At 43.1% G+C, this 25,790-nt stretch overlaps 1 protein-coding gene across 1 annotated transcript; it reads right to left on the bottom strand.

Moving 5' to 3' along the window:
* Nucleotides 1–16,182: 16,182 nt before the first annotated feature.
* Nucleotides 16,183–25,451, bottom strand: LOC136652449 (vomeronasal type-2 receptor 26-like). Its single transcript, XM_066629390.1, has 6 exons — nucleotides 25,243–25,451; nucleotides 24,458–24,749; nucleotides 20,989–21,834; nucleotides 19,341–19,568; nucleotides 18,670–18,796; nucleotides 16,183–17,093 (listed from the first exon to the last, which is right to left on the bottom strand). The coding sequence occupies exons 1-6, from the start codon at nucleotides 25,449–25,451 to the stop codon at nucleotides 16,183–16,185; spliced, it is 2,613 nt and encodes an 870-aa protein (XP_066485487.1).
* Nucleotides 25,452–25,790: the final 339 nt, after the last annotated feature.

Raw genomic sequence — 25,790 nt, 5'->3', positions numbered from 1 at the left:
ATAATCATTTGTAAACCATTCATGGACTGTGCATCCCCATATACAACAATCACATTGGTTTTTGTCTTAGTAAGGACTATTGGAATGTCACATTTGAAATCCATGGTGGATATAAATATGCTACCAGATGGGCGATAAAATAATGGGGCCTTTCTTGTGAAGTCAACACAGATGCCATTCAAACTGAGCAGTGATTTCAAATGGTGTTCAAATGCCTCTCCACTATCATCGTCTGAAATGATGAGTCCAATCCATGTCCACTGAAAATATTGTAGGATCCTCACTATCCCTTCGCTCTGTGAATCTTCATTTGGGGCCATTTGGTACAAAAAAGGGAACTGAGTTTTGTCTCTCAATCTTTGCTGAAGTGAGCCATAGCTGAGCTGAAGATGGGGGGGGGGAGAAGAGGTAGAACTTTTGTGATCTATTCCATCATTAGCATTGATGAGAACATTGGTCAAAGCTCCCCTGCTGTGGATTCAATACTATGAAACCCTTCCCCTGGAAAGGTGAGTAGATCTCCCCCTTTGCTGAGCTTTAAACTTAAAACTTTTGTCTTGAGCAAAACAGAACAGGTCTTTGTTTCAGTGACTGTTACCATCGATGGTTTAACTTATACAGGTCCAGCCTTCTTATACACGGATTTTTTATACACAGATTTGTCTCAACACGAATGGCCCCTGCAAATGAGAAGGAATGTGCTGATTCCAGGAGAAGGGGAAAAATGCACCCCTTTAAAATCACAGTTTAAAGATCTGCTTTATACTGTTGCATAGAGACAGTCATACAAGTGATTACAGGTATAACCTAAGTATCCACAGATTTTTCTGTGTCAAAGCTGATGAGAAGGGCCCTTTAAATTAAAGTACAACAGTCATTTAATAATGCCAGAGAGGGCAGCAGGCTGACAATCCATCAATCATTCTCTGCAGGCTTCACTCCTCCCTTCCCCCTGAGCACTTGAAAGAAGGCTCAATGGCAACTTTATCACCTCCATTCTTTCTTTCCCTCTTGCTGGGGCTCCTAGTGAAGCCTGGAGAGAGACTGATGGCCTCTGTGTGCATTACAAAGATCATCAAGTCTGTTTTTAAATCACCAGAGCAAAGAAACTTAGTTTTTTAAATTGATTGGCTATAGTGCGTTTTTTGCCATCCATGTGAGTTCTTGGAACGGAACCCTCGTGAATAATGAGACCCAACCTGTATTTGGCGTAAGTGTCTAACTGTTGATGGTTTAACGGTTCTCACTTACATTTTCTGTGTGTGTTTCTGGTATTAATTTTACCGCGGTAAACCATTTCAGTCAGGAATGAATATAAAATATAGAGTCCAAATTGATTGACAGAAAGATAAGAAATTGTAGAAGTATCACACATCTATCTATCTATCTATCTATCTATCTATCTATCTATCTATCTATCTATCTATCTATCTATCTATCTATCTATCTATCTATCTATCTATAATCTTCTGAGTTTTTTTGGAATTCTTTATTAGGGGGCATCAACTAAGACATTTGACTCCCTATAGTTACACAAGCTTGCAAACTGCCGAACCTCAGCTCCTTGCAAACTGCAGGAGCTGAGCTGTTTGCAGGACAATTAGCAGCTATCGGAATTTTGAATAGTCTCAGAGCTTGAGGCAATAGTTATCTGATCATGCCTGCATTTGTATTTCTATATCTGTATCATATATTTTTATTTCTATTGGAGGCTCTTTGCAACCCACCAAAAATCAGTTTGGGAACCACTGGTCTAGATTTGCCTGACCATGCAACTGCACTGGAGTGCCAGCATTTAATATGGGACCAATACACAGAATGGAACCAATAAGTAATGTGACACCCTCAGGGGGATGACAACAGTAGTGACCAAAATAGCTAAAATCGCTATTTGTAGGAATAATACCAACATGTTAGATACCATTCAATGTGTGATTTACAGCAGAATGCAATGAAAAAGAAAGAAAAAAACACGTTGAAATATCTCTGTTCTTTCAAAAGGTATAGCTAAAAAACCAGTTGGGGTGTGGCAATACTACATCACCATGTGCCCCACCTTGCCCACTGCATGGAAAAAAAGTCCATCATGGGGGTGACGTGCTGGCCTCCCACATCAGGTAACGTAAATTCTAGTGATGCCACTGAGAACGTGGAAGATCTGCCAAAAGAGTGTTGCATTCCTGACACCCTTTTGTGTGTGATTTTTTTGTGTGTGTTCAAGTGTGATGCATCAAATAGAACACACATGTTGCCTGATAAATTGGTGCTGCGTCCCTCTCATTTCATTCCTACCTGTGCAAGTTTGTAGAGATTGAGCATGGTGGATTGTTGGATAGCCGTTTCAGAACTGAGTCCTCCAATGACTGCTGAAATCTTGGGTTGTTTACCACATTTGAAATTGGGGAAGCTGTCTTCTTTTCCAGACAAAAGGGACAGAAGGTTATCATAGCGTAATCTTGCTTGAAAGGCATTGTCATAGATGTGGAAGCCCAGGGTGACATTAGGTAGGAGATTGGGATCTCGGTTGATCTTCTCAACAGCAAATAACAATGCCAAGGTATGCTGGTAATTTCTTGTCTCTAACCTATGTGGAAGTGAAATATCTTAAATTGCCTTTTTGTCACAGAATCATATGGGTGGAAGGGATCCACAAGGTCTTCCAGTCCAACCCTCTGCCTGTAGCAGGAGATCCTCCTAGAGTATGTCCAGCAGGTACCTGCCGAGCATTTGCTTGGAGATCTTCAGTGAGGGAGCACCCACCACCTCCCTCGGCAATCTCTTCCACTGCTGAACTGCTCTGGTCATCAATAACTTTTTCCTGACATCCAGCCTGATTCTCCCCTCTTGCAGTTTGTACCCACTGGATTTTTTCCGACTATCAGAGGCAGCTGAGAACAAATTTGTTCCGTCTTCCATATGACAGCTCTTCAGGTATTTGAAGAGCACTATCACATCCCCCCTCAGGCTTCTCTTCTCCAGGCCAAACACACTAAGTTCTCAACCTTTCCTCATAGGTAGAGTCCTTTGAAAAAGGCAGGGCTTTTTTTCTAATGGAATGCGGGGGGGGGGGGGTGGAGTTCTGGCACCTTTTTGCAGGGGCCCCTCCCCTTTGGAGTCATTCCAGGAGGGGGGAGCAAAACAGAGGCATTTGCTGGGTGGGTGCTGGGGGGTGCAGGGTGGGCGGGCACCTGGCCCCGTCTGACCACACAATGACCCCCTCCTGCCCCCACCTCCAAGCTTTCGCCTGAGCCCATCCTGCCTCCCCTCCCGCTGCGCTCTGCTTCCCCACGCAGCTTTGAAGCTGGTGGAGGGCGCGGGGGACATGCGCCAATGCCAAGGAGAAGGACGGACAGCCAGCCAGCCAGGGAGACGGGCTGCGGCACCCACGGAACGCCCAGGTACTGGCTTGGCAGAGGAGGAGGGGAAGGAAGCTGGCTGCTGCAGCCTCTGTGCCAATCTGCAGCACGAGCCTAGGCGTGTCTACTCAGAAGTAAGTCTCATTGTGCTCAATGGGGCTTGCTCCTGGGAAAGGGTGCATAGTCTTGCAGCCTGAGAGCCCTACCTATGCATGTCTACTCAGAAGTAAGTTCTATTGTGTTCAATGCGGCTTGCTCCTGGGAAAGGGTGCATAGCCTTGCAGCCTGAGTAGACAGGCAGAGGAAGGGCTCTCAGGCTGCAGTCTTCTCCACACCTTCCTGGGAGGAAGCCCCACTGCCTCTAGTGGGACTGACTTCTGAGGATACAGGCAGAGGAGGGGCTCTGAGGCTGCAGTCCTGTCCACACTTTCCTGGGAGGAAGCTCCACTGCCTCTAATGGGACTGACTTCTGAGTAGACAGGCACAGGATTGGGCCCTGAGGCTGCCATGCTATCCACAGTAAGCCCCATTCACTAAAGTGGACTTCTGAGTAGACATGCATAGGATTGGGCTCTTAGGCTGCAATCCTAGGCACGTTCCTGGGAGTAAGCTCCATTGACTAGAACGAGACTTACTTGGGCTCTTAATTCTGGCAGAGATATATATCTGCCCCCATTTTTGCATGCTAAGGGCAAGTGAAAAGGGATTCTATGTGTGTACAACGTGCTGTCCAGCCTTGCCAGAGATCCTCCTTGTCCTTCCCCACAAGCATGCCCTCTGCCAGCCAGCGTTTGCAGCTCCTCTCCAGCAATGCACAGCAGCTGCTTAGGGCAGCAGAGATCATACAACTGCATGCCAAGCGCCTTCCCAAAGACACAGAGTATTCTGATACCTGCATTAAACCATATTTAATTGCTTGTTTGCAAACGTAGCTGTTTCTACGTGCACCTAAGGACCCCTCTCGTGTAAGAATTCCTTTTTTGTTCTTACTCCCACAGTTGCTTAGAGTAATTTTACTACATGGAACTCATGTAAGCCATTTTCCAGAATCCATTCACTGCTTCCTCTCCTCGAAGTAGTGCCACACTACATACTACACGCTACAAGTGCACCTGTACAGTATTTTTCCCCCTGTGTAGAAAAAGTAGCTAGGGGGAAGGGGATGTGGAGATTGACAGCCCAATCCTATGCATGTCTACTCAGAAGTAAGTTCATCTTTAGGAGGGAAGCATTTTATTTCTCCAATAAAAAAATGGTTTAAAATAAATAAATAAATAAAAGATTAACAAGTTGTGAGTTCCTGCACTTTTTTTTTTTTTTTACAAAAAAAAGCACTGGAAAAAGGTGTTCTTTATTGTACTCAGAAGTAAGCTCATTGGGTTCAGCAAGAATTAGGGCCCAGTCCTATCCAACTTTCCAGCACTGATGCAACCCCAAAGAGATAAATATTCTCTTTGCCAACCACAGGATGCAGTGCATGCTCCACTTGCTTTGGCTGCATCAGCACTGGAAAGTTGGATAGGATTGGGCCCATAGGCTATAATCCTATCATACTCACTGGAAACAAGCGCCTCTACTCATAGGACTTGTTTTCCAGCCCTCTGATCATCCTCATCACTCTCTACTGCACCCGCACCAGTTTGGCTGCATCTTTTTTCAGGTGGTGCTTACCTGAGTATGTTCTTACTCTCTGCTGTTTGGCAACACAAAATGCCCAGTTCTAGCAGAGTAGCCCAGTTGTTCCCAAAGTGTGAATCGGGACCAACTGGTGGATCGCTGCCTGATTTTTGGTGGGTGCCCAAAGGGTGATGGAAAGATCGTATAAGTAATTGCCTCAAGCCCTGAGGCTTTTCAAAAATCAGATACTGTAGATACTGATTAATCTGCAAAGAGCTCAGCTCCTGCGAACAAATGCAAATATAGGGAGATGAATGATGAGGGTTTTTTCTGGTTATTATAAATAAATAAATATTATTTCTTTCCAGATCTCCTTTTCTTGAAGCTAAAAAGTTTGGGAACCAATGGAGTAGCTGGTTTAAAACTTGATGAAACATGATGAACACGAATCAAGCTGAAGTGACACCATCCAGAAGAGAAAGGTATTATATCACACTCTCTTCCTCAAGTACACCATGTTCCATTCTACACATTTCCCAATAGCACTGCAGGAAAAAAAAAAAAATGATCCTATTCACAAAAATTTTTTCTATGTAGAGATCTGCAACCTTGTGTGTGCAGTCAGCTCTAAAAGCCATCCATGACTGTGCATTTTATTTAAGTGTTTCCAATCCTCTGCTGTAAAAACTGCAAGTGCATGTTTTGGGAATAGTGTGGGGTAAACTTAAGACACTGTCCTAGACCCTGAAATTTTGTCACTTGTGGGGTAAACTTAAGACACTGTCCTAGACCCTGAAATTTTGCCACTTGTGCTGTCTCTACCCTTCTCAGAATCTCAATAGTTGCATTTCATTCAAATAACATAAAAACTTACGAGTATGTATGTTTAATCGCATTACGGGGTTGGATGTTGAAGGACTCTTCAGCATATGCAATCATACGGACAGATGAAACAGCACCAATTAAGTAGTTCCCTGGCTTCAAATAATTATATGTAAATCTATGAGTTGTCGCTATGCAGAGATCCTTTGAGGAGGCATGGATAAATTGAGGCAGGAATAGAAAAAAGAGGAGGTAGAGCATTTTAAGTCACTGCAATTAAATGCAAAATTTGGTCAATGTAATCTAAAAGATTTACATTTGCATTTACATTTATAACCAGCCACTGCAATAGTTGATAAGGCATAAAATATATGTTAGACATAACAGTGTAGATACACTTGATGATTCTAGGCTAGGTATATGAAAACCCTGCACTGTATACATATATAAGTGATGTCATGGCTTATGAAATCTCATCATGGAGTCCCACAATTGATGGATTTTTTTTATTGTGCCAATCACCTTTGAAAATCCTTGGAGGTGGGAGGGTACATGGAGAAAATTCAAACACATAATTATTAATTACAGAACAGATAATTATCTCTACTACTCTGTCTTTTTGAGATTCTCTGTTTTGTACAACACCTGCAGAAAAGTTTTGTGTAGCAATGTTTTTAGAGCACTTTCTATCCCTTAGTGCAGTAAACTAAACTCTTTAGCGCTGGCACCCACTTTTTAGAATGATAATCTGTCGGGACTCACTGGATGTGATGTCATTAACCTGAAAGTGATGTCATGGCAGGAAGTGACGTCATCAAGCAGGAAATTTAACACCCCCATGTGCTGAAATCTAATGAATTCAGAAAATTAAAAGTTTGCAATAAGTTTAAAAATTTATATATAATAACTCTCCTAATCTACCCGTGTTAGGTAGGTTCTGCTGAACTGTTAGGTAGGTTCTGCTGAATTGTTCTGATCAGCAGAACAGTTGCTGATCTGTTTAAAATTCCCCAGACATCCCAAAGGCTGCAGTCCTATCCATAGTTACCTGGGCATAAGCCCCATTGACTATCATTGTTCAAAGCATATGCAGGCATGCCCCTTTACCTGTGGGGGTAAATGCCTCGTGGATAACTGAAACCGTGGATATGAGTGAATGCCCATCCCCACAGTCCAAGTGGAGTTCAGGGGCTTCTGAGCTCAGCAGAGGGTGAGGATGTATATCCCCGGCTTATACTGTGCTTTAGAGCTCAAAACAAGTGACTTCAGGTTCACAGAGAAACTGGAGGTGACTTTTTAATACTTTATAAGGCATGAGGAGGCCCAAGGAAGCCCTTGAGGGTAGAGGGAAAAATATCTCCAGAAGCTTCTCAGTTTCCTTCTGCCCCATCTACCAACAAAACATGTTGCAGTCAGTGCTGGCCTTAGGAGTTGGGGGGTCCCAATGCAAAACATTTTTGCGGGCCTCCCATTCCTGCTGGCCTCCCTACAGACCAGAATGAGTCTGTGATGAGACTCAACAGTGATGAGGCACCCTGCAGCATTACAACCAACTACTTGGGGAGGGGGGGAATTTCAAGACAATCAGACCCAGGGGTGGACGGGAGGGAGGGAGGGCTCTCCATGAACAGTGCTCTACCTGTTATGCTGTCCTTGTGACACTTCAGCATGGAAGATATCATGCCAGAGTTTCAGCTACAGAGCGAGGTGCTAGCTATGGCTGTAAGCAATCTGCTTGCCGTCCCAGTGCAGGGCTTCTCCAGCTGCAGGGCCCAGTTCAGCCATAATGGTCAAACTGCCTTAAGGCCAGCCCTGTTCACAGGTTCCACTGGAATTTGCCAAGGAACAAAGTTTTGCCCATAAAGGACCTGTGCACACTGTGCTCTGTGCAAAGCAGGCTGTAAGTGCGCTATAGCAGGATGGGCAGCGATTTCTCCAGCCCCTCATATATCACTGCCTTTCCACATTCCCAGTGTATCCTCTTTCTAACTCCCTCCCTCCCCACTGAATCCTCTATGTCTCCCCCCAAGACTACGTTTAACTTATACAGGTCCAGCCTTCTTATACACGGATTTTTTATACACAGATTTGACTCAACACGAATGGCCCCTGCAAATGAGAAGGAATGTGCTGATTCCAGGAGAAGGGGAAAAATGCACCCCTTTAAAATCACAGTTTAAAGATCTGCTTTATACTGTTGCATAGAGACAGTCATACAAGTGATTACAGGTATAACCTAAGTATCCACAGATTTTTCTGTGTCAAAGCTGATGAGAAAGGCCCTTTAAATTAAAGTACAACAGTCGTTTAATAATGCCAGAGAGGGCAGCAGGCTGACAATCCATCAATCATTCTCTGCAGGCTTCACTCCTCCCTTCCCCCTGAGCACTTGAAAGAAGGCTCAATGGCAACTTTATCACCTCCATTCTTTCTTTCCCTCTTGCTGGGGCTCCTAGTGAAGCCTGGAGAGAGACTGATGGCCTCTGTGTGCATTACAAAGATCATCAAGTCTGTTTTTAAATCACCAGAGCAAAGAAACTTAGTTTTTTAAATTGATTGGCTATAGTGCGTTTTTTGCCATCCATGTGAGTTCTTGGAACGGAACCCTCGTGAATAATGAGACCCAACCTGTATTTGGCGTAAGTGTCTAACTGTTGATGGTTTAACGGTTCTCACTTACATTTTCTGTGTGTGTTTCTGGTATTAATTTTACCGCGGTAAACCATTTCAGTCAGGAATGAATATAAAATATAGAGTCCAAATTGATTGACAGAAAGATAAGAAATTGTAGAAGTATCACACATCTATCTATCTATCTATCTATCTATCTATCTATCTATCTATCTATCTATCTATCTATCTATCTATCTATCTATCTATAATCTTCTGAGTTTTTTTGGAATTCTTTATTAGGGGGCATCAACTAAGACATTTGACTCCCTATAGTTACACAAGCTTGCAAACTGCCGAACCTCAGCTCCTTGCAAACTGCAGGAGCTGAGCTGTTTGCAGGACAATTAGCAGCTATCGGAATTTTGAATAGTCTCAGAGCTTGAGGCAATAGTTATCTGATCATGCCTGCATTTGTATTTCTATATCTGTATCATATATTTTTATTTCTATTGGAGGCTCTTTGCAACCCACCAAAAATCAGTTTGGGAACCACTGGTCTAGATTTGCCTGACCATGCAACTGCACTGGAGTGCCAGCATTTAATATGGGACCAATACACAGAATGGAACCAATAAGTAATGTGACACCCTCAGGGGGATGACAACAGTAGTGACCAAAATAGCTAAAATCGCTATTTGTAGGAATAATACCAACATGTTAGATACCATTCAATGTGTGATTTACAGCAGAATGCAATGAAAAAGAAAGAAAAAAACACGTTGAAATATCTCTGTTCTTTCAAAAGGTATAGCTAAAAAACCAGTTGGGGTGTGGCAATACTACATCACCATGTGCCCCACCTTGCCCACTGCATGGAAAAAAAGTCCATCATGGGGGTGACTTGCTGGCCTCCCACATCAGGTAATGTAAATTCTAGTGATGCCACTGAGAACGTGGAAGATCTGCCAAAAGAGTGTTGCATTCCTGACACCCTTTTGTGTGTGATTTTTTGTGTGTGTTCAAGAGTGATGCATCAAATAGAACACACATGTTGCCTGATAAATTGGTGCTGCGTCCCTCTCATTCCTACCTGTGCAAGCTTGTAGAGATTGAGCATGGTGGATTGTTGGATAGCAGTTTCAGAACTGAGTCCTCCAATGACTGCTGAAATCTTGGGTTGTTTACCACATTTGAAATTGGGGAAGCTGTCTTCTTTTCCAGACAAAAGGGACAGAAGGTTATCATAGCGTAATCTTGCTTGAAAGGCATTGCGATACATGTGGAAGCCCAGGGTGACATTAGGTAGGAGATTGGGATCTCGGTTGATTTCCTCAACAGCAAATAACAATGCCAAGGTATGCTGGTAATTTCTTGTCGCTATCCTATGTGGAAGTGAAATATTTTAAATGGCTTGTTTATCACAGAATCATATGGTTGGAAGGGATCCACAAGGTCTTCTAGTCCAACCCTCTGCCTGTAGCAGGAGATCCTCCTAGAGTATGCCCAGCAGGTACCTGCCGAGCATTTGCTTGGAGATCTTCAGTGAGGGAGCACCCACCACCTCCCTCGGCAATCTCTTCCCCTGCTGAACTGCTCTGACCATCAACAATTTTTTCCCTGACATCCAGCCTGATTCTCCTCTCTTGCAGTTTGTACCCACTGGATTTTTTTCGACTATCAGAAGCAGCTGAGAACAAATTTGTTCCTTCTTCCATATGGCAGCTCTTCAAGTATTTGAAGAGCACTATCACATCCCCCCTCAGGCTTCTCTTCTCCAGGCCAAACATACTAAGTTCTCAACCTTTCCTCATAGGTAGAGATCTTTGAAAAAGGTGTTGAGTATTTTACTCAGAAGTAAGCCCATTGGGTTCAGTAAGAATTAGGGCCCAGTCCTATCCAACTTTCCAGCACTGATGCAACCCCAAAGAAAGAAATATTCCCTCACCTTGAGAAGGCCTCCATGACTGTCTCCCAACCACAGGATGCAGTGCATGCTCCACTTGCTTTGGCTGCATCAGCACTGGAAAGTTGGATAGGATTGGGCCCATAGGCTATAATCCTATCATACTCACTGGAAACAAGCACCTCTACTCATAGGGCTTGTTTTCCAGCCCTCTGTTCATCCTCATCACTCTCTACTGCACCCGCACCAGTTTGGCTGCATCTTTTTTCAGGTGGTGCTTACCTGAGTATGTTCTTACTCTCTGCTGCTTGGCAACGCAAAATGCCCAGTTCTAGTAGAGTAGCCCAGTTGTTCCCAAAGTGTGAATCGGGACCAACTGATGGATCGCTGCCTGATTTTTGGTGGGTGCCCAAAGGGTGATGGAAAGATCATATAAGTAATTGCCTCAAGCCCTGAGGCTTTTCAAAAATCAGATACTGTAGCTGCTAATTACCTGCAAAGAGCTCAGCTCCTGCAAACAAGTGCAAATATAGGGAGATGAATGTTTGAGGGTTTTTTTTCTGGTTATTATAAAAAAATAAATATTATTTCTTTCCAGATCTCCTTTTCTAAAAAGGCTGGTAAACCTAGGTGGGCACCAATAGGGTGTAATTTTAAAAAGTGCATCTTGATGCTAAAAAGTTTGGGAACCACTGGAGTAGCCGGTTTAAAACTTGATGAAACATGATGAACATCAATCAAGCTGAAGTGTCACCATCCGGAAGAGAAAGGAGTTATATCACACTCTCTTCCTCAGGTACACCATGTTCCATTCTACACATTTCCCAATAGCACTGCAGGGGGAAAAAATGATCCTATTCACAAAATTTTTTCTATGTAGAGAACTGCAACCTTGTGTGTGCAGTCAGCTCTAAAAGCTAACCATGACTGTGCATTTTATTTAAGTGTTTCCAATCCTCTGCTGTAAAAACTGCAAGTGCATGTTTTGGGAATGGTGTGGGGTAAACTTAAGACACTGTCCTAGACCCTGAAATTTTGCCACTTGTGCTGTCACTACCCTTCTCAGAACCTGAATAGCTGCATTTCATTCAAATAACATAAAAACTTACGAGTATGTATGTTTAATCGCATTACTGGGTTGGGTCTTGAAGGACTCTTCAGCATATGCAATCATACGAACAGATGAAACAGCACCAATTACGTAGTTCCCTGGCTTCAAATAATTATATGCAAATCTATGAGTTGTCGCTATGCAGAGACCCTTTGAGGATGCACGGATAAATTGAGGCAGGAATAGAAAAAAGAGGAGGCAGAGCATTTTAAGTCACTGCAATTAAATGCAAATTTTGGTCACTGTAATCTAAAAGGTTTACATTTACATTTACGTTTATAACCAGCCACTGCAATAGTTGATAAGGCATAAAATATATGTCAGACATAACAGTGTAGATACACTTGGTGATTCTAGGCTAGGTATATGAAAACCCTGCAATGTATACATATATAAGTGATGTCATGGCTTATGAAATCTCATCGAGTCCCACAATTGATGGATTTTTTTTTATTGTGCCAGTCACCTTTGAAAATTCTTGGAGGTGGGAGGATACATGGAGAAAATTCAAACACATAATTATTAATTACAGAACAGATAATTATCTCACTGTAAATTATCTGTTAACACTCTGTCTTTCTGAGATTCTCTGTTTTGTACAACACCTGCAGAAAAGTTTTGTGTAGCAATGTTTTTAGAGCACTTTCTATCTCTTAGTGCAGTAAACTAAACTCTTTAGCACTGGGACCCACTTTTTAGAATGATAATCTGTCGGGACTCACTGGATGTGATGTCATTAACCTGGAAGTGATGTCATGGCAGGAAGTGACGTCATCAAGCAGGAAATTTAACACCCCCATGTGTTGAAATCTAATGAATTCAGAAAATTAAAAGTTTACAATAAGTTTAAAAATTTATATATAATAACTCTCCTAATCTACCCATGTTAGGTAGGTTCTGCTGAACTGTTCTGATCAGCAGAACAGTTGCTGATCTGTTTAAAATTCCCCAGACATCCCAAAGGCTGCAGTCCTATCCATAGTTACCTGGGCATAAGCCCCATTGACTAGCATTATTAAATGCATATGCAGGCATGCCCCTTTACCTGTGGGGGTAAATGCCTCGTGGATAACTGAAACCGTGGATATGAGTGAATGCCCATCCCCACAGTCCAAGTGGAGCTCAGGGGCTTCTGAGCTCAGCAGAGGCTGAGGATGTACATCCCCGGCTCATACTGTGCTTTAGAGCTCAAAACAAGTGACTTCAGGTTCAGAGAGAAACTGGACATGACCTTTTAATACTTTATAAGGCATGAGGAGGCCCAAGGAAGCCCTTGAGGGTAGAGGGAAAAATATCTCCAGAAGCTTCTCAGTTTCCCTCTGCCCCATCTACCAACAAAACATGTTGCAGTCAGTGCTGGTCTTAGGAGTTGGGGGGTCCCAATGCAAAACATTTTTGTGGGCCTCCCATTCCTGCTGGCCTCCCTACAAACCAGGATGAGTCTGTGATGAGACTCAACATTGATGAGGCACCCTGCAGCATTACCACCAACTACTTGGGGGGGGGGGGAATTTCAAGCCAATCAGACCCGGTGTGGACAGGAGGGAGGGCTCTCCATCAACAGTGCTCTACTTGTTATGCTGTCCTTGTGACACTCCAGCATGGAAGATACCATGCCAGAGGTTCAGCTACAGTGTGAGGTGCTAGCTATGGCTGTAAGCACTCTGCTTGCAGTCCCAGGGCAGGGCTTCTCCAGCTGCAGGGCCCAGTTCAGCCAAATTGGTCAAACTGCCTTAAGGCCAGCCCTGTTCACAGGTTCCACTGGAATTTGCCAAGGAACAAAGTTTTGCCCATAAAGGACCTGTGCACACTGTGCTCTGTGCAAAGCAGGCTGTAAGTGTGCTATAGCAGGATGGGCAGCGATTTCTCCAGCCCCTCATATATCACTGCCTTTCCACATTCCCAGTGTATCCTCTTTCTAACTCCCTCCCTCCCCACTGGATCCTCTATGTCCCCCCAAGACTATGTACTGGAGGAGATTGAAGCATAAGACAATCACACCCAGAATCCATGTATAGATAATTCCAGGGTTGGATTAAGCTAGTGCAGGGCCCATAGCATTAGTGGTGTATGAAGGTCAGTTGACACCCAGGACCCATAAATTTCTGGCATTCTCCCCATGGCAAAATTATTTTCAGTAATAGTTATGATATGAAATTAATATAAAAATGGCCAGAGAAGAAGTACACACAGTGAACATTTTCTTGTATTGAATTTATATATAATAGGGTTCACATAGAGAGTGAACATTAGAGATCATAATCCAAAACAAGGCATCCCCATCAAGATAATATACAATGGGCTTGTGTTCTATCATACATACAAAAGCAGTTGTTGTTTTTTTTTAATATAGAAGAAAGGAAAAAAAAAACATACATACATTTATGAAGAATATGTTTGGTTTTCTGGAATGCTTTCAACAAGCTGTTTATTCCCAGTGGTAATCCCAGTGTAATACACTTTTTGTTACATAAGTTAGTTGTGTTTTCCTTGTCTAGGTTTTGGGCTATAACGTTTGATAGAATAATTTCAACGCGGTTTGTTTCATTGCATTTTGCATGAAAGTAAACATTGATTGAAATATAACATGATGGCATTATTCGAAAATATCAAGATTTTAAAAATTGAGAGGCATTCTCTGTTACCCCCCTGCAGCTTGGCACCTGGGCCCCAAGGTGCCCCAGCCCCCCATTCATATTCCACGACACAGTATATGTTATAAAGGGGCCTTTAAAAAACCACAAATGTTAAAACATGAATTATTTTCTTGCATAGTAAAACTACATCAATTAGGGCCCAATCCTATCCAACTTTCCAGTTCCTGTGTAGCCACAATGCAACTACGTGGTAAGGACATACATATTCTCATACCCTGAGAAGGCCCCAGTGACTGCCCCTCCACCATAGGATGCAGTGCACACCCCACTGGCACTATTGCACCAGCACAGGAAAATTGGATAGGATTGGGCTTTTAGTCTCTGCTTCTTGTGACACTCCCTCTCATTTGCCCTGGGTTCCTGATACCTGGTGGGCTAGGTGCCCCTAGCTAGTGATGCCACTGGGTGTGGGGGCCCCCAAAATGCAGTCCCCCAAAATGCAGGCCCATAGCATTTGCTACTTTTGCTACTATGTTAATCTGGCCCTGGATAATTCCCAGTTCCATCCACACCTTAAGGTTTAAGGACAGAAACATCCTCCGTAGCAAGTCATTTTGCTGTAATGCACTAATAGGAGTTTGTGTGAGGGTTTTAGAGGTAGGCTGCCTCTGATTGCCAGATGCAGGGAAGGGCACCAGGACACAGGTTGTTTCTCTTGTCTTGTGTGATAGATCTATCTATCTATCTATCTATCTATCTATCTATCTATCTATCTATCTATCTATCTATCTATCTATCTATCTATCGGAAGGAAGGAAGGAAGGAAGGAAGGAAGGAAGGAAGGAAGGAAGCCATGGTAACATTGCAAATACTCCTCCAACTTACTTGATATAACTTTTCTTCTTAAGGAACTGGTCCCTGGTGTTCACTTCTGGTTTCAGCAAAATAATGTACATTTTAGGGGCAAAAATACAAAGACGTAGTCCTGCACTGGAGGCCAAAATGGAGAAGATCTCCACAGCCACCACGTATTTCCCTTTTGTATTTCACAGCCCAATCCTATCCATACTTTCCTGGGAGTAAGCCCCATTGACACTAATGGGACTTACTTCTGAGTAGACATGCATAGGATTGGGCTGTCAGTTAGTAGATATTGGGCGCAATCCTAACCTCTAATGTCAGTGCCTTCTATCACTAGCACAACAGTGCCAATAGGCTGTGTGCTGCAACCGGCAGTTGAGTGTTACTCACGAAGACCTCCTCAAAGTAAGGGAATGTTTGTTCCCTTACCTCAGAGCTGCATTGCCCTTATGTCACTGCTGGAAAGCACTGACATACGGGGTTAGGATTGCACCCATTGTTACCCATTGATTGACCAATGGGTAGACTTGGTGTAAGACAGCTATGGAATTCATGTTTCTTAGTGCTACTATATGATTCCAATTGAGAGAGAGAGAGAGAGAGAGAGAGAGAGAGAGAGAACATTTGTGTGTAAATAGAAACAAGCATTGTACAAGAACATCTCCGCAACTCTTATGCTTTATTACAGGGGTGTCCAAAGTTTTTGGCAGGAGGGCGACATCATCTCCCTGACACTGACATCTGACACTGACATCTCCTGGGCCCCACTCCCAGGGGGCTGGGGGGAAAAAAGAATTAATTTACATTTGAAATTTGAATAAATTTACATAAGTTTACATAAATGAATATATTAAAGATGAACTTATATGAATGAATGAAGGTCTTGCAATAGCTCAAAACCTATAAAACCTATAAAAGCCCTTGCACAAGGCAAGGCTGGCCTTTCCTTTGCTGCAGCTACTGCATCACAGATGTGAAACAGAGAGCAGTGGGGGAAGCCCTCATCCCACAGCTCACGCAAGAGGTCAAACAGTCGCCCTCACACTGAGAGTAGTTGCACTGGGCCAGTGCGGGCTCCAACAAATCTCCAGAGGGCCAGAGGCTCATTGGAGACTGGGGGCTCCCTGAGGGCCGGATTGGAAGGCCTCGAGGGCCGCATGTGGCCCCAGGGCTGGGGTTTGGGCACCCCTGCTTTATAATGTGCACAAAATGCAGAGGTGATCTCCAATTATCTACTTTGCTGCCTTTTATGCAGTTAGTTTTCAAGAAAGCATTGCTGACATTATGAAATATGCCACTAATTTACTTGCTGGAATTCTTTTTCTTAAAAAACTGGTCTCTGGTGTTTATTTGCGGTCTTAGCAAAATTATGTGCACTTTAGGGACAAAAATAAAAAGAAGTAAAGCTGCACTGGAGGCCAAAATGGAGAAGATCTCCACAGCCACCACATATTTCCCTTTCGTGCTCAGGTAGCTTGGAAAAAAGGACACCCAGACACTGCAAAAGACCAACATGCTGAAGGTGATAAACTTGGCCTCATTGAAAGTGTCAGGCAGCTTCCTGGCTAAGAAGGCCACAGTGAAGCTCATGACGGCCTGAAAGCCCATGTAGCCCAGAACAAGATAGAACATGGTGCCTGAGCCCTCATTACATATTACTATGATTTGCCCAGATAGTGAGGACATGTCAAGGTCTAGAAATGGGGGAGAGGTTCCCAGCCAAAAGGTGCATATGCAAACCTGAGTAATGAAACAAACAAGTATTATAGAACTTGGTAGTTTTTTCCCAACCCATTTTCTCATCTTGTTTCCTGGGTTTGTGGCTCTGAATGCAAGAACCACAGTGATGGTTTTGCCGAAGACACAGGAAAGTGCAAGAGAAAAGGCATTTCCAAAAGCAGCTTGTCGGAGAAGGCAGGTCGTCTTGCCAGGTCGTCCGATGAATAGCAAAGGGCAAAGGAAACAGAGCAAGAGGGAGATGAGCAGAAGGTAAGTAAAATCCCGATTGTTGGCTCTGACAATGGGAGTGTCCCGATACTTGATGAAAGTTGCGAGCACTAAAGCTGTAAGGAGAGTGAATGCAAGGGCAGCGGAAGCCAAACAGATTCCTAAAATTTCATTGTATGCCATATATATGATGCCTTTAGGGATGCAGTGGCTTTGATCCTTGTTGGGGTACTTATTTGCAGGGCACTTGCCACAGAGAGATGCATCTGAAAGGAGGAGATAGTCATGGATCCTCCCTAAAATTCAGAACCCTCATAATATACTGTACTTCACTAAGCAAGAATCATGTCAACCAGTGATCATGTCAACATTGTATTTTGCTGCCTGTTCAGGATTGAAAAAGAGTGAAGTTTTTAAACAGCAGGTAAGTGCAGACATGACACTGTCTTCGATTATAAGTGCTTTGGACATATTTGAATCATATTCTTTTACATATACGTTATTATCCATTATGCTAAAATACCATCTATTCCAATCCTATTGAGATATGGAAATTAAACACTTACTAGGGCATCTTTCTTAGGGCCCAATCCTAATCTCACCCAGTGCTGGCACTGAGCCCTAGCCAGCACTGAGTACTGTAAAAGTGCCATAAGGAACACGGCACAGGCACTAGGCCCAGTGCCAGCAAGAAGAGGGTGCACCACTGCCGGGAGTAAGTGCAACTGCCAGCAGTGTGACCTCTGGACGCTGGGGGAGGGGAGGGCAGAACAGGGACGGGTCAGGGAAGGAACCAGGGTGGAAGGGGGTACTACCAGCAGAGTGCTGCTCCTCCAGATTCTGAACTCCTTGTTGGGCCAGAAGGCCTGAAATGGAGTCTCTCAAGTCTTCCCCAGTTATGAGAAACCCCATTGCAGGCTTTGGGCTTTCCCTGAGGAGACCTCTGGCTGTTTCCCAGTATCTGCTGGATACAGCTTTGGTGCCACCTCTCCAGCAGGAGCTGGGAAGCTCAATATGGGGCTGCCAGTCCTGTCCCACTCTCCACCCTCTTATCCCTTAAAATACTGCTACTGTTTGAAACTACAGGAATTAGGAAACCCAGGAGTGTTTGTAATGGGCTGGGGAGAAGCAGAAGAAGACTTGTTGGCATCAGAAGCCTGAAATGTTTAGGAGATCAGGGCTTGGTCAATGTGAACTGTTCAACATTCCTATCAGTTGTAATCAATAGCTAGATGCCAGCAACTGTGGAGTCACTCCACAGTTCTGTTAACATTCTGTTACCTCTAACAGGGAGGGGTCATCAAAAAGAACCTGATCAAACTTGGGCCTATTCCCCAAACTGGAACTTGGACTTTGGTTTCTAAACATCTTCACGGCAGCTTCAGTTTGCTCTGTTCCCTATTTGTATTCTGACACCCGTGCAGCTTACGGTTCCTCACTCTTCTTTTAGTGGCTGTATGGAGAGCCTCCCTACTTTGTTCCCATGCATTTTGTCAAGGCCACAGGACCTTACCCTTTCCCCCCTCCCAATGCTGTCTCTGGAATGCCAAGAAGTAGGGTATTTCGGTAGATAGGAGGAGGAGAGGTTTGCTGGTGCAAAAAATAGGAGGCATTAAATTATCACATTCTATGGTTTGGATTAAAATCACATCTAGGGAAGAACTGAAGCAGTGAGAAAGACTCCTTGAGATTTCTATTTCTGTGCCAGGGATGGTGATACTGAAATATACCCCCAATGCAAAATAAAACATCTAATGGAAGAAGGAATACCAAAGAGAAGGATAAAAGCTCAGTTGCTGTCAAGTGTCCCTATATATTTCTTGAGGCTCCCGAGCATCATACCTGTCTGATTTGAAATGGTCCCTCCAGGACATTGCACACAGTCATAGCAGCAAGTCAATTCTCCCTCACGAGCTTTCCTGTGGTATCCAGGTTGGCATCTCTCAGAGCATGTGGAATGTGGAATCATCTGACCATAGTATGAAGGTAATGCAGTTTAACTGTATGGAATCTATCCATGCATACACCTTACCCTGAAGTATGACATTTTCATTATCATAAATCATACTACAGATGTAAATTAAAATATTCCTAGGTCCTATTCTTGGGCTGAAGATATCTAAGTACAGTCTCTCTCTCTCTCTCTCTCTCTCTCTCTCTCTCTCTCTCTCTCTTACATAACAACCATTGCTCCCCCAACCCAAAAAAAGTTGCTCACTGCAACTCTATTATTATCTCTGCAAAACATTTATCTGTGTTGCACTTTCACTCCTCACTCCCAAACCATGAATTTGTGACACGGGGCACTGCACCCAGCACAAGAGAGAAATTTCCCCCAAATGTGCAAGTTACAGGTGTTTTGAAATGCCCAACCAGTAACAGGAGCAAGATGTCCAAATAATATGTGCCAGAATCCATTCTGTGGTTCTAATACTGGAAAAATAGTTACCAGAGCCAGAGGGGTAGAAGAAATAAAACAGCTTCTGTGGGAAATCGGAATTTGAAATGTTCACCTGGTTGAAGCTGCTAGGCCAAATAATGGTCTCTTTCTTAATGGTGAACCCTTGGTTGGAGGAAGCCTGGGAATCCATGGTTCCAACTCTCATTCGGATGAAGGATTTATTTGGGAAAGTGACAAAGTTCAGAATGTCATATCCAGTGGAGAATTCCATGCCTTCACTGAAAAACACCTTCTTCCCAGCACTGTTGTTAAAATGGATTGCTCTCAAAAATGGATGAAGCTGGATGAGAAAATCAGGTGTCATAAGAGCATAAGAAGAGCCCTGCTGGATCAGGCCCAGGGCCCATCTAGTTCAGTTTTCTGTATCTCAGTTTGGCTTCCAGATGCCTCAAGGGGCACCCAAGACTACAAGATACTTGCATCTCACTGACACTCCCCTGCATTTGGCATTATATTTACCCTTGCACCCCCCAACAAAGACACCAGACTTCAGCATGGGTTTAACTGAACTCACCTTCAGAAGGTGCAGGAAGGCATTCCCCCATATTCATGGATTAACATATGTTAAACTGGAACTAGCTTCTGGAACTGAACCCCCCCCCCCCCCATGGATATGGGGGCACACCTGTACTTATGCTGAAACACATCTGCCATTTTGCTGCCCATTCTCCCAGTTTGGAGAGATCCTTCTACAGCTCACAATTCACCCCTCAGAAAAATTTAGTGTCATCTGCAAACTTGGCCTCCTCACTGCTTATCCCTGTCTCTAGGTCATTTATGAACAAGTTGAAAAGTATTGGTCCCAGGAGAGATCCCTGAGGCACACTGCTTTTCACCTCTCTCCATTGTGAAAATTGCCCATTGATACACACTCTCTGTTATACATCCATGTCAGGAGGTATAAAACTAGAGCAAGTGTTTGAAAGTATGGAAGGCTTTTCATACCACAAAGGCAAAATCCCACACTCAGTGTTGAATCCTTTCTTTTTCTGGCACAAATTCATGCAGTAATATGAAGAGGATTCAAACAGTCTATTCTGTTTGTTAGTTGTCCTATTCCTTAGAGAAGAAAGATTGTTCTTTATTTCAGTGCCACTATCACATCCTTTTTAAAGAAAAAAATATTGATCCTCAAAAATCCCAGTGAGATAAAATATTCACTTATAGATGTTCATCCCTGATTCTTGTTTTATACTATGATTTCTGCATTTAATATACAGGTGTGAGCCATCTTAACAGCCAAGATACGTTCTCCAATCTCCATTGCTATGCAATTAGGTTGTTAAGTGAACATTCAGCCCAATCTAGTGCCTTTGTTGTGTAAACAGACACTCACTGTCTGTTATATTATTATGTTAACAGTGTTATATTTCACTGTTTCATTGAAGACATTTTAACGCATATTGTTAAAATTTAAAAAATGCACAGAAACGGAGAGGTAGAATTCAACAAAAATTCAGCAGATCTGACCCCTACTAGCCCATGGCTAAGAGGCAGTGGGAATACCTCTGCCACTCCCACTGAGAATACTAGCCAAGTGAGGGTCAACCCATGTTGGGACTACAGTGAAATTAAAGATTTAAACCCCTCACTATGGTTCTCATGTTCATCAGCGCCTTGCCCAGCAACTACTTACATTGAATATATCCTCACACTTTCCACAAAACCCAATGACAAAATGAGTGTTACTCTAACATTACCTCCCAAGACTGCATGGTCTGACGTTTCATTCTGGGAATTTCCATCAATCTTCTTTGTCTGAATGAATGAACAGCATGTAATGCATGTGCCAAGGCATAGACTGCATTATATATACTGTAGCTCTGGTCAGACATGCTCATTTCAAATGCAGACCTAGGAAGAGACTCTAACTTTTCCTCCCCTGTACAGGGCAGGTAGTGTTTAATGGTCAAGTCAGATGTTTCATTCAAACAGCCAAATGCAACAAACCAGAACTGTTTCAGGAACTGACTGTTTCCATGCTGGGAAGGGTCAAAAGTCTGGAGGAATTTCCGAAATCCTGGCACCTTATTTTTGTGGATTGCCATGGACAAGAAACCATGGAAGAATTTGAGGCCTGTGTCACCATTCTTCACTGTTGAAATGAAGTCCCAACTGGCTGTTGTGATCCAAATCTTCTTCAAGGGTGATGTCTTATATAGGTACATAATTGGTTGCAAACCAATCAAGGACTGTGCATTCCCATACACAACAATTACATTGGCTTTTGTCTTACTAAGAACTTTCCAAATGTCACTTTTAAAACCTATGGTGGGTTTGGTGCTGAAGGATGAGAGAGAAAATAATGGGGCCTTTCTTGTGAAGTCAACACAGATGTCATTCCAACTGAGCACTGATTTCATATTTTGTTCAAACTCCACTCCACTGTCGTCATCTGAAACTATGAGTCCAATCCATGTCCATTGGAAATACCTTAGGATCCTCATTAACCCTTCACTCTGAGAAGCTTCATTGGAAGCCATCTGGTACAAGAAAGGGAATTGAGTTGTGTCCCTCAGTCTTTGGTCAAGTGAACCATAACTGAGCTGAAGAGTTAAAAAAAAAGAAAGTGGTAGAACTTTTGTGATCTATTCCACAGTTATGGTTGGTGAGAACTTTGATAAAGGCTAACTTTGATAAAGCCTTCTCTGTTGTGGATTCAGTACTATGAAAATGTCCCTCTAGAGCAGTGGTCTCCAAACTTTTTGGCCAGAGGACTGCATCAAATATCTGGCGTGGTGTGGAGGGCCAGAAAAAAATTTAAATATAAAATTTAAATAAATAAATTAGAGATGGAACTTAGATGAGTGAATAAATGAATGAATGGGCTCATTCATTCAACCTCTCTGGCCCTCAGAACACCCTCTAGACACAACCAGAGCACAGCTCTGGTCGTGTTCAGTTGAGTGGGCCAGAGGCTTTCAGGGGACAAGAGGCTGGCAGCATGCCAGATAGAGGCTTGCTGAGGGCCGCATCTGGTCCCCGGATCGGGGTTTGGAGACCCCTGCTCTACAGCAGTTATTTTCAGCTTTTTTCATCTTACGGCACACTGACAAGGTGCTAAAATTGTCAGTGCACACCATCAGTTTTTTTTATCACTGACAAGGCACACTATGCTACTGGTAGGGGGCTTAAATCCCCCAATTGCCCTACTAATAGATGACCCTCCACAAACTCCTATGGTACACCTGCAGACCATCCGCGGCATGCCATGGCACAGTGGTTGAAAATCGCGGCTCTAGCAAGGTAACAACAGTTACTTCTTTTCTGAGCTATAAACTTTACTTTGAGCAAAACTTTGGGTGAACAGTTTGGCTGAATTTGACTGTTAAACCTACAGCGCTTTTACCATTATCTTGTATTACCTCTGTGTTTCTGATGTTAATTTTACTGCAGCACAAACACTGGAGTCAGGAAAATAATATAAAATATATAAACAGAATATAAAAATGATCTAGCTTGACTGACAGAAAATTACAAAAAAGTTACAGTACTCACACCTCCACATTGATTCTAAAATGTATCTGTTAACCTGGGGGGGGGGGGAACCAGTGGTTCACTGTATATAAATATGACAAGTATTTTGGTATCTAGACCCATGGAAAGAGAGAGGAGGATATTGAACCAAACTCCTGGGTATCAGACTAATACAGGATTCATAAATGCTTAAAAGACTGTGGGCACAATCCTAACCCCTTATGTCAGTGCTTTCCAGCAAAAGGCAATGCAGCTCTGTGGTAAGGGAACGAACTTTGAGGAGGCCTCCGTGAGTGACACCCAACTCCCGGAATCAGCACATGTCCCATTGACATGGCTATGTCAGTGCTGGAAAGCACTGACATAAGAGATTAGGATTGAGCCCTGTGTATATCATCTTAGTTTTTCTGGGGCAATGATGCAATTAACCTTATTATCCCTGTAGTGTGACTGGATAAGGACAGTTATCTAAACCAAAGCCACACACTCAGCCTCTTCAGATGCTATACTGAGCACAGGATGTACACATTTCCATGTGAATCACAGAACTTGAGTTCATTATTTCAAATGACCACACCATGTACACTGTACAAAGGTTGTACAGCATTGAACTGAACATGTGATTTAAAATACCCAGGTTCAGTCTAAGAAAGATAGTTTCTTGGGTTACCAATGCAACACACTGTGTCCAGTTAAACTGAGAACAGAAACTGGGAACGGCTTAGTTCATAATCCTGACACAATTGTGTAGAGCTGAACTCCATCCAACTCACTGAAACATATGAAAATCATTAACAGGGGAAAAAGAACCAATGCAACGTGAAGCAGAAGGGGAGCGAGTCTGTTTTCTCAAACAGACACAGTGCCATTTATCATGCAATGGTCTTTCGTCATTGTCAGTTCTGAGAACAGGCTGGTTTGGAATCTCAGCTCTATACTCTAGATTTAACTGGCCATGCAACTGTAATGCAGGCATTTCATTAGAATCCAGTGCTCAGCAATCCTAAATAGGAGATCCAGTATGGATGCCTTTTCGTCCTGAACTTGATGCAATTCAGATTAGTTCAGAAAGGTAAACTGCTATAATTGAATCAAGAATTATCTGAACTCTAAAGAAACATACTCCGATAAGCCTTGCAAAGCTATACAAAGGTGTTTCACATACTGCACTCAATCCTGAAAATCCTACTAAAGGGTAGGGATCCCTTATCTAGAATTCTGAAATCCAAAGTTTTCTGAAAACTGCAACATTTTTTGGGTGCCTACATGATACCACAAGTGGAAAACTCAACACCTGACATCACGTGATAGGTTGCATAAAATGCAAAAAGAAAATTATTTAAAATATAGTATAAAAGGCTATGGGCGCAATCTTAACCCCTTATGCCAATGCTTTCCAGCACTGACGTAAGGGCAACGCAGCTCTGTGGTAAGGGAACAAACATTCCCTTACTTTGAGGAAGCCTCCATGAGTGACATCCAACTGCAGGATGCAGCACATGTCCCATTGGCACCCTTATGCTAGTGCTGGACAGGATTGTGCCCTCAGTGTATAAGGTGTATATGAAACACAAATGAATTTCATGTTTGGACTTGGGTCCTATTCCCATGTTCAATTGTGGTAGTTCACAGAGAGTATGTTGGTTGTCTTTTGGACATGGTGACTTGATGTTTCATTCCACTCATTCCTACCTGTGCAATCTTATAGAGATTGAGCATGGTGGATAGCTGGATAGAAGCTTCAGAACTGAGTCCTCCAATGACTGCTGATATCTTGAGTTCCTTTCCACACTTGAAATTGGGGAAGCTGTCTTTTTTTCCAGACAGGAGAGACAGAAGGGTATCATAGCTTAACCTTGCTTGGAAGGCATTGTCATAGATGTGTACGCCAAGGGAGACATTAGGTAGGAGATTGGGATCTTGGTTGATTTCTTCAACAGCAAATAACAATGCCAAGGTATGTTGGTAATTTCTTTTAATTGACCTATGTGGAAATAAGATATTTAAAATTGCTTGCTTACATGAGTAGATCCCCATACCTCTTCCCACCAACACAAAATTTCCAAAGTTCTGGTAGAGTAACAGGTTTGAAATTTGCTAAAAAATATCATGGCTAACATTACTCAGGCTGAAGTATTGCCAGTCAGAAGAGAGAGGACTTGTGTCACACTCTCATCACAAGTACAACATGTTCCAGCCTACAGATTTCCCAGTGATACTCCAGAAAGAAAGATGTCCTATCCCACAACTTTTTCATGTAGCAGTTTGCAGCCTCAAGGTGTGCACAATGTGCATTAAAAGCCATCCATGACTGTGCATTGTGGTCAAGTGTCTCCATGTGACTCCACTCTTCTGTACCCAGAATGCAGTGAACAATTGTTTTGTCGGTGGCACATAGTAAGTTTAAGATACTATTCTTGACCACGGACCCATGCTATCTCATATCTGCTTGAAGTTCAAACTACAGAAAGCCTTACGAGTATGTGTATTGAATGGCATTCGGGGGTAAGGTCTTGAAGGACTCTTCTGGATATGCAACCAAATGTACAGATGAAACGGCACCAATCACATGGTTTCCCGGCTTCAAATAATCATATGCATATCTGCGAGTTGTTGCTTTGCAGGTTGTCTCTGAGACACTGCAGATAAACTGAGGCAGGTACGGAAGCAACAGCAGGAGCAGCATTTTAAGTCCCTGAAATTTGCTTCAACCTTGGAAACTTCATTCACCTGGCTGAATGCACAGCATAGACTGAACAATGTTGATGCGCTGATGATTCCAGGTTGGGTATAAGAGAGCCCTGCAATTTGTGTGTTTACAAGAGACACAATATCATCCTCAAGTTCTGCAACTGATGGATTTGTTTTTTGTTTCTGATTCTGACTGATGCTTCTGAAAATTCTTGGGGGATTTACATGGAGAAGCCTCAATCATGTGTTTGCTAATTATAGGGCCGATAATCACCACTCTCTTTGTGGCTTTCGGAGGTTCTCTGCTTTGTAGAATAGCTGCAGAAACGTTTTG

This window comes from Tiliqua scincoides, chromosome 5 (assembly GCF_035046505.1).
Source record: "Tiliqua scincoides isolate rTilSci1 chromosome 5, rTilSci1.hap2, whole genome shotgun sequence".
Classification (NCBI taxonomy): Eukaryota; Metazoa; Chordata; class Lepidosauria; order Squamata; family Scincidae; genus Tiliqua; species Tiliqua scincoides.
This window is presented reverse-complemented; position numbering and strand designations above follow the sequence as displayed.